The sequence below is a fragment of the Euprymna scolopes genome, chromosome 28 (assembly GCF_053919585.1).
Source record: "Euprymna scolopes isolate OS-2025 chromosome 28, ASM5391958v1, whole genome shotgun sequence".
NCBI lineage: Eukaryota > Metazoa > Mollusca > Cephalopoda > Sepiida > Sepiolidae > Euprymna > Euprymna scolopes.
Window position 1 is genome coordinate 47,869,791 of NC_136509.1, and position 10,000 is coordinate 47,879,790.

Sequence of the window (10,000 nt, forward strand, 5' to 3'; positions counted from 1 at the left end):
AGCTTCAGTTCAATGAACGTATTAATGTTTACTCACCCGAGTGAATAAAGCTCAATACTACATTCAGCAGAAGAGCTTAATACCATAAGTATATATATATATATATATATATATATATATATATATATATGTATGTATGTATGTATATGTGTGTGTATATATATATATTATAGCCATTATATATATATATATATATATATATATATATATATATATATATATATATATATATATATAGAGAGAGAGAGAGAGAGAGAGAGAGATAGACAGACGGATAGATAGCTAGATAGTTAGATAGATTGATTGATAGATAGATAGAGATATATAGTGTTAATCTCTAGAAATATTTCTAGTTACATGTGTAAATAATTAAGATTTATATCCTTTGATTCTGCTGGTTTTTAGTGTGAAATTTTAGAATATTTCCCCAAATAGATGAAGTTTTAATTTTAGTTTAGTTTAGTTATAATTTTCCATGTTGACAAGAGCGAACTAAAACATTAAAACTTATTCCGGGTCGTGGTAGAAGGATGGAAATATGTCCTTTGTTTTAATGTAAATAAACAAAAACAGTATTGGAATAATGTGTACATGGGTGGTTTTACTTGTTGATTTTAGTACAAGTTTGTAACTCCAGTGACCTCCATGTTGATCGTGAAGCCGAAGGAGAAACCAGACCCGAAACAGAGCACAAAACCGGACCAGAAACAGAAAGAAAAATCGGCGGATGAAGGACAAGTAGCACAGCCACCGACGACGACTGCTGCTCCGGCCATAGAGGATGCGGAGGAGGGTGAGATTATTCAGCTTTAATATTGAGCATAGACGTTTGGAAAATGAATCCTTCTTGATGGATGTTTACTAAAATTAATTAATCTATCTATCTATCTATCTATCTATCTATCTATCTATCTATCTATCTATCTATCTATCTATCTCCATCTCTGTGTGTATATTAACAAGAAAATTGATGATGAAAATAAAAATTGAATAAATCTCCAAACTTATTGCATCCATCAAAAAGTCGAACAAAAAATAAAGTGCAAATAACAAAGTAAAGAAGATATGTCTTTATAATTCTTTGAATTTTTTGATTAAATGTAATAAATTCAATTTTTATTTACATCATCAATTTTTTTGTTAACGATTATATATATCTTTTTAATTTTAGTTATATATTATAATTTTAATTATATATTTATATATGTGTGTGTGTGTGTGTGTGTGTGTGTGTGTGTGTGTGTGTGTGTGTGTGTATGGACAAAATATGCGATATCTCCTACAACAAAATATGATGGAGACGGAATCATGAAAGACTGAATGGAAAATAAAACAATTAAAAAACAAAAACAAAAAACCCAAATAAAAACAAAACAGAAACAAAACAAAAACAAAAACAAAACAAATACAAATAAATGAGAGGTTTCGAATGAAACCAGTCAACCTTTCCTTTATTTGATTTTTTTTTCCTGTATTTATTTTTTTCACATTTTATCCTTCGTACATAACCTAAAGAAAAAAAATGAAACAATTGTTTACTTTACTGTTTTTTTTTTGGTCATCAGGAGGTTAGATCAACTGGACATAAAAAGATGACGTCAGAATTATTAACATCAAAACGTTAAGAAAAATAAACCACAACGAAAGTAAAAAGAAAAAAAAAAAAAGGAAAAGAAAATAGTTTAAATCGGTATAAAAGCCAAAAAGAAAAAAAGAAAACGTCTAATTATGGAAATAGATTTCCGTTTCCCTTTTTCTTATTAATCCAGTGTGAACACACAGTTCCACTGGCCTGCTTCCTGGTTGAATACAACATGGTAGCCGTTAAATCCAATGTAAACAAGTTCTTGTTGAGTTGTCCCCATAAATAATCAAATTCTATCCAATTTTCAATATTAACGATAACTACATTGCCACCTTACATTCATTAACCCTTATCCTTTAGTGGCTATCGGGCCTTGATAAGTGGTGAGTCCCAAAATAAAAAAAACAAGTAGATTGTGATATCTATTTACAAATAAATAAACGTTGCTCTTTAATATAGTGTTGATTATATAAGAATAAATCTTCAATATGTATGCATTATTTTCATTATATATTTCTTCCGATTTTTTTTTTCAATTTCTCACGATAAAGGGGAGAGAAGTAAGTATCCGACATGTTTTATTTTCCCATCCAACTTTGAAATTTTTAATGAAAATCGCTTCAGACAAGGCATGAAATCATTTAATGTATGGAGCCAACAAGAAGGAAATGTTATTATTGCAAAGACAGGAGTTATTTGTTGACTTTAATCTTAAAAGGATCAAGGCTAAATGTATGAGGAAAACAGTCTTCAGGAAGAAAGTTTATGAAAATAAGCTACTGGAATAGGAAGTTGTATTATAATAAGGTGGCAAAATAGCAAATTGATGGAGACCACTAGATCAACAAGTCAAGCAAGCTGGAACAAAAGAAGCAGGGAATAAATCATACAATTCTAAAGAACATATGTTATAATAGTATTTATAGAAAAGACTGAGACTAGCCACATAACGAATTAATGTTTATCTTATGGATTTCCTAATCATGTTTAGGAGTGTTTTCTTGTTAGCACCCCCAATAAAATAATTGTCGAACAAAAAAGCACAGAATAAAGAACAGAACACTTTTTAAAACAAAACAACGAAAGAGTTTATTTCAGCAGCAGAAAGTTCATCGTTGGTCTAAGCCCATGTTGAGAAAGAAGATATAGAAGGTTCTCTTGAGTCTGTCAGTCAGGAAGCCGTCCTTTGTGTATTCCCAATACAAACCCTGCATTAAAATACTAACGGGAATGAAAGATAAACGAACATATATATATATATTTTTACATAGGAGTCACCACTTATAAAGGCTTGGAGGCCACTCGAGGATAAGAGTTAATGAGTGTACATTAGTGAATGGGATTATAGCGTAGTAATCGTAAGTAGTAGAATTTTGTAAATTGGATCACCTAGGGAGACGGTTCATCAAGAACTTGTTCACGTTGGACTTTAAAAAAAAAAAGTTAGTAAATTTATGCTTCTCACAAAGTAATGTTTAAAGTTTCCTGATTGCGAAAGAAAATTGCTTATACGCCGTATAAAAATGCAAGGAAGACAAGAAGGGCTATTTCACATTGTTATAAATTATTTCAAACTAGAGTTATGCCCCTTGGTAAAAACAATATGGCAAATATATTAATGTTCATGATGTCAAAAACGATTTTTACATTTTTTTTTTTTTTGCGGGTTGTGGTTATAAAACTGATTGTTCCATTGCCTGCACTATTGACAAAAAGGTATTGCACTAATGCACTGGTGTTGGAGGTAATACCTTATGTAAACAGCGCAACTTATTCACAAGTTTTTGTAGAAATAAACATCAAAATAATCGATACTTTATAATCTTCGAATAGAAAAGTAAAAAAAAAAAAAGTAACATTTTTCGGTGCTAGTTAAGACAAAGTCGACTGATAGATTTGTTTAAATGTGTGGTTTAAGCAAAAACAACAGTATTTACATAATTGTCGTGTCGAAAATAGTAATATATCAAAAGATTACGAAAATTCATTGCATAGAACATTTGCTTTTTGTGATTTTAGTAAAATAAGTCTAGCGCTATGGTCTGAAACAGTACGTCAGACATTAAAGTGGCGAAAAAGGGAGATAAGTATATCTCCTGTATTCACAATCGAAAATGCAATTTCCCCAATTTTCTGTAAAAAATAGTTTTAACTTATATTATTATTTATATTAATTTTCTATCCGATGAATTTTCGTAATTTTTGGGTATATTACTATTTTTGACATGCCCCCCCCCATTAAGTAACTACTGTTTTTTTCTGCATGTTAAAAATCGATCCGTCGACTCTATCTTATCAAGCATTATTTTTTCTAAAAAGAAAAAAGACTAATAAATTAAGGCTTCTTACAAAGCAACATTTAACGTTTCCCAATTGCGAAAGAAAATTTCGTATATATCATATGAAAAGTGTGAGGAAAACCAAGGCTATTTTATGTCAGGATGAATTATCACAAACTAGAGTTATACCCCTTGGTATAAAAATATGGCAAATATGTTAAAGTTCCAGGTGTCAAAAACGATTCTTACATTTTTTGTCTTCAAACCTATTTTTCCATTGATGATAAAAAGGTATAGCACTGAGTATTGGAGTTAAATGTGCTGTTATTTAAACAACACAACATATTCACAAGTTGTTTTCTTTTTAGAAAGAAACATCAAAGTAATCGATACTTTGTAATTTTCGAATGAAAAAAGTAAGAAAAAGCAAAAATTTTACGATTACTTTTTTCTTCTTTTCTACTCTTCGTATTTGTTTTTAATAAGTTATTCATAGTCGATTGAGAAAATTAAACTTCTGGTCGAGTATGTTTAATTGTTTATGAAAATAATCAAATAACATTTTATCAACTTACGACAAATTACTGCGAATTGGCTCCGTTTTAAGGGAGAAATAAATATTTAGTTGCTTCACTATTTTCAATCTATTATGGAGACAATATTTGAGATAAAATAATAATAAAAAAAATTATTCGTGTAATGTACGCTAATATATACGTTTTTACTTTTGTGAAAATATGTAACCACAACACTACACACGGGGTTTTACGGTAATAATAAAAAAAAAAAAACTTTAACAAACAAAAACAATTTAAAACTAACTATTAAGAAAATTAAAAAGAATTGGAATCGAGAATTTCAAACATAATTGGTAATTAAATTGGAACGCGAAAAAAGATTAGAATCGTCCAATCACTAAACAGAATTATTTTTTAAGATTACAATCATCAAAATCATTGAATAAAAAAAAAACGGACGAAGTAAAGAATAGATACCCTGTAGCAGACGACACCGCCTGGCGGTGCCAGGTGCACAATTCAACTAACACCGGTGATTCGACCTTGACATTGGCACAAGCACACGGCGTCGGTTGTTTGTAAACACGTCAAATAGCAAACATGCTCGAATATTCACCAGCATTTTTTTAAAAATATATTTACAAAACCTTTGAAGATTTAAAAGAAAAAGTATATATTTACAAAACATTTTTTTAAAATAAGTAACAAAACGAACGTATTTAAATAAAAGATATTTAAATAAACGGGTGTCTCTTTCTGTTTTGGATTTTTGCAACCAAGATTGATTTTTATGTGCCGTGTTTTGGGGGGTTCTGTGTGCGTTTTTAAGACAATTCAATATTTATTCTTTAAAACATTAACTTCAGTGACAATATATTTTCAAAATAATATTTTTAAATATTACATTTTTACGAATATTCGCGAGCAAGATTTAAAAAAAAAAAAGACGAGGTGTTTTTTTTTTTTTCAATTAAATTATAAACTTTATTTGAACTTTCAACAAACTTTTACAGACAGTTTTTTTTAAATAAAAATTATAAAAAGATTTCTATCTTGTGATACTACATTTCATCTTTATAAAAATAAAAGTTATAAAAAGATGTGAATAAAATAATATATTTTTTTTATCTCAATTGTTTATACTTGTGATTTTATTATGCATAAAAATTGCCTCGGCCTAAAAGGATTTCTCCTTCACTGACCACCGACCGCACTGTAAATAAATATTGAATTGTATCAAAAATGCACAAAAAAGAAATGGCCAAAACCGTATAGAATGAACCTTTTTTTATAAGTTTTATTCAAACAGTCTTTATTTGAACTTAATGGACTGTTGTTTTTTTTTTATTATTTATTAACTGTTTTATTCTTTTTATCAAACAAAAATAGAACTTTTATAATGAAATATATATTATGGACTGTTTTTCAAACATCGAAATTTTAAAATTAAAGTTTTATTTAAAACAAAAAAAAAGACAAGGTGTTTTTTCTTTTCGAGATATTTTTTTTCACCATTTATTACTTTGAAATTTTATTCAACAATGAAATGATAAAAAAAAAACTTTTCGTTAAATATATTTTAAAAAAATTATTATAAAATATCCATAAAGTCTATTTTTATGTCTGTAAAAGTTTGTTGAAAGTTCAAATAAAGTTTATAATTTAATTGAAAAAAAAAAACACCTCGTCTTTTTTTTTTTTTTAAATCTTGCTTGCGAATATTCGTAAAAATGTAATATTTAAAAGTATTATTTTGAAAATATATTAATTGTCGCTAAAGTTAATGTTTTAAAGAATAAATATTGAATTGTCTTAAAAACGCACACAGAACCCCCCCCCAAAAAAAAAACACGGCACATAAAAATCAATCTTGGTCGCAAAAATCCGAAACAGAAAGAGACACCCGTTTATTTAAATATCTTTCATTTAAATACGTTCGTTTTGTTACTTATTTTAAAAAAAATGTTTTGTAAATATATACTTTTTCTTTTAAATCTTCAAAGGTTTTGTAAATATATTTTTAAAAAAATGCTGGTGAATATTCTAGCATGTTTGCTATTTGACGTGTTTACAAACAACCGACGCCGTGTGCTTGTGCCAATGTCAAGGTCGAATCACCGGTGTTAGTTGAATTGTGCGCCTGGCACCGCCAGGCGTCGTCGTCTGCTACAGGGTATCTATTCTTTACTTCGTCCAAAAAAACAATAGCAAATAATAATTGATTAATGAAATGTCCCTTTTCAAAACCAATGTTCAAATTAGTTAATGTTGTGACTGTTATCGTACATACATAAGCAGTATATATATATATATATATATATATATTATATACATATATGTATGTATATATAAAACTAATTTATTTTCTATTGCGTCAAGTTGAATTAATAGGACATTTAGATTTTACCTTTGGTGTGAGAAATGGGCGCAATTGTTGCATTTATTCATTTAAATAACTCACATCTGATTGGATGTTCTGAAACAGCCTATCAAACACGATCCATCAATTATTTAAGTAGTCCACAAGGAATTTATACTCCTTGTTTTTTTGTATACTATCAAGCGAGCTGAATACCCCAGTGAAAAGCTATTGAAGAGTGTTATAATTTATGGGTTCCATAATGTACTTTACACTATAATAACTAAGGATTCATGATGTGGTGGTTAGAGTACTTGGAAAAATCAACTGTAAGAAGTGATATCTTCCTGAAGTTTGAAGGTTCAATCCTCAGTGTGGGCGACTGAAAAATACAATTGAAAATTACATAGGACCTCTATCCAATCAAGACTGACAGAACGAGGGCATGCCACCTCTGTAAAGTAAATAAAGGGTCCCATTCAAAATTCCGTCCAAATTCCCGAGTTAGACAGAGACATTCCCGAGTTCGTCAAGATGCACCTGAAGAAGGCCGGAGGTTACATCGACCTAAACATTGTGAAAATGACACTCAAGATAAGAACAGTAGTTCGAAGAATCCAAATAATTAGCAAAAATCAGTCCTCACTTCGAAAATTCAGAAACGTGAGCAGTAATTAATCTAATGCTTGTGAATGAGTATTGGAATTTATAAAATTCTCCAAAAACAAAAAAAACGGCCAATGAATGTCTCTTTTGTTCTTTTTCGTGCGGATTGGTCAAAAGAAACCAATCACTGTTCACTTAGGGCTCACGTGACTCAGTCTATATAAACTTAAACACTCTGGGCTCTAGCCTTTTTTATTAGTTACCCTCCCACCGTGGATTAAATAGCATTGAGACAAAAGCGCACAGAAGGCTATAGCAGGCAGCCACTTATCTTTTGGTTTCCCTCACTTTGGTTTATGTCGGCCTGACTTTATTGCGACAGAAACTCACAGAAGGCAGTAACAGGCAAAAGTTATACTTTTCAGGATGAAAAGTTCTACTCTATAGAGCAAAATGTGTACAATTTGTTGACTGAACAGTTTCCCTTGAAATAAATTCTCGCGAAAGTACTTATTCGCAAACCCTTCATTCTCTATATTTACCATTTTCTATATTTCCTTATTACTTGCTTAAGTAAAAGTATTAAACTAATCTACACAGTTTTTAGTCCTTCGCTTCCAAAACTATTGCTCTTAATTCAACTTTCTGCGTTTATCTTCAAATATAAACTTTTTTTTTCATGTGCAAGAATTGAACTTTTCTTCAAGAATAAAATTCCCCAATATTATTATTTTTTATTTTTCAACGCAGTTTTTATTTTCCTTTCTCCTATTTCTAAAATTTTTGAACACTTTTCATTGGATTCGTTTTATCGATCCTTTATTCCGTTATTTTTGTTAATCCACTCAAAATCTCATTTCAGTTATTCCTGAAAATGGCGAAATCAGCACTGACAACCAATTTTTTAGCGGGGGAGGTGAGTATAGATTCAACATCGAATCTCTAAACAAATATGTCCTGACTGGCTGCCAAGCTGCAAACCTTTTCGCATCGCCGCAGTGTAGAATCACTTGTCCTGTTTTACAAGGGCTTTTATGGAACGCGATTTGCCATCCTTGCAGCATTTGCACCCCCTCACTGTAAAACCACCAGACAAACCCGGCTAATAGCAAAATCGCATCTCAAAGGTTTCTAGATTTTGTACTTTAATAGATTTTATACTTTAATAGATTTTATATTTCAATAGATTTTATACTTTAATAGATTTTATACTTTAATAGATTTTGTACTTTAATAGATTTTATACTTTAATAGTTTTTGTACGTTAATAGTTTTTGTACTTTAATAGATTTTATACTGTAATAGATTTTGTACTTTAATAGATTTTATATTTTAATAGATTTTATACTTTAATAGATTTCATAATTTAATAGATTTTGTACTTTAATAGATTTTATAATTTAATAGACTTTGTACTTTAATAGATTTTATAATTTAATAGATTTTATACTTTAATAGATTTTATATTTCAATAGATTTTATACTTTAATAGATTTTATACTTTAATAGATTTTGTACTTTAATAGATTTTATACTTTAATAGTTTTTGTACGTTAATAGTTTTTGTACTTTAATAGATTTTATACTGTAATAGATTTTGTACTTTAATAGATTTTATAATTTAATAGATTTTGTACTTTAATAGATTTTATACTTTAATAGATTTTATAATTTAATAGATTTTATACTTTAATAGATTTTATAATTTAATAGATTTTATACTTTAATAGATTTTATAATTTAATAGATTTTGTACTTTAATAGATTTTATACTTTAATAGATTTTATATTTCAATAGATTTTATACTTTAATAGATTTTATACTTTAATAGATTTTGTACTTTAATAGATTTTATACTTTAATAGTTTTTGTACGTTAATAGTTTTTGTACTTTAATAGATTTTATACTGTAATAGATTTTGTACTTTAATAGATTTGATATTTTAATAGATTTTATACTTTAATAGATTTCATAATTTAATAGATTTTGTACTTTAATAGATTTTATAATTTAATAGACTTTGTACTTTAATAGATTTTATAATTTAATAGATTTTATACTTTAATAGATTTTATATTTCAATAGATTTTATACTTTAATAGATTTTATACTTTAATAGATTTTGTACTTTAATAGATTTTATACTTTAATAGTTTTTGTACGTTAATAGTTTTTGTACTTTAATAGATTTTATACTGTAATAGATTTTGTACTTTAATAGATTTTATAATTTAATAGATTTTGTACTTTAATAGATTTTATACTTTAATAGATTTTATAATTTAATCGATTTTATAATTTAATAGATTTTATGATTTAATAGCTTCTTTCCTAGAATTGATTGCCTTTGGAATTGCCCCCATCCTCTGTTTCTCGACCGTACCTGCAAAAATATATATGACGTTTCTGAATTTTTGAGATGAGGATTGGTTATTTGTATTATTATTCATTGAACTACTGTTCTCATTTTGAGTGTGATTTTTACAACATTTCGGTCGATGTAACCCCCAATCTTCTTTGGGTGTATCTTGTAAAACTCGGGAATGTTTCTGTTGAACTCAGGAATTTGGACGGAATTTCCAGTTACTTCACGGGGGTAGCGTTAGGGTACCGGGGAAAATCAATTGTAAAAGTGATATTCTCCTGAAGGT

At 28.3% G+C, this 10,000-nt stretch overlaps 1 protein-coding gene across 1 annotated transcript in view; it reads left to right on the top strand.

Annotated features, from left to right (window-relative positions):
* LOC145249596 (inter-alpha-trypsin inhibitor heavy chain H3-like) overlaps positions 1-10,000 on the top strand; it is a 269,537-nt gene that overhangs the window by 227,524 nt on the left and 32,013 nt on the right. Inside the window, exons 9-10 of the mRNA XM_080111304.1 lie at positions 619-793; positions 8,210-8,263. Of these exons, the coding sequence (XP_079967430.1) occupies positions 619-793; positions 8,210-8,263 (229 nt within the window). The remainder of the gene's footprint in view (positions 1-618; positions 794-8,209; positions 8,264-10,000) is intronic.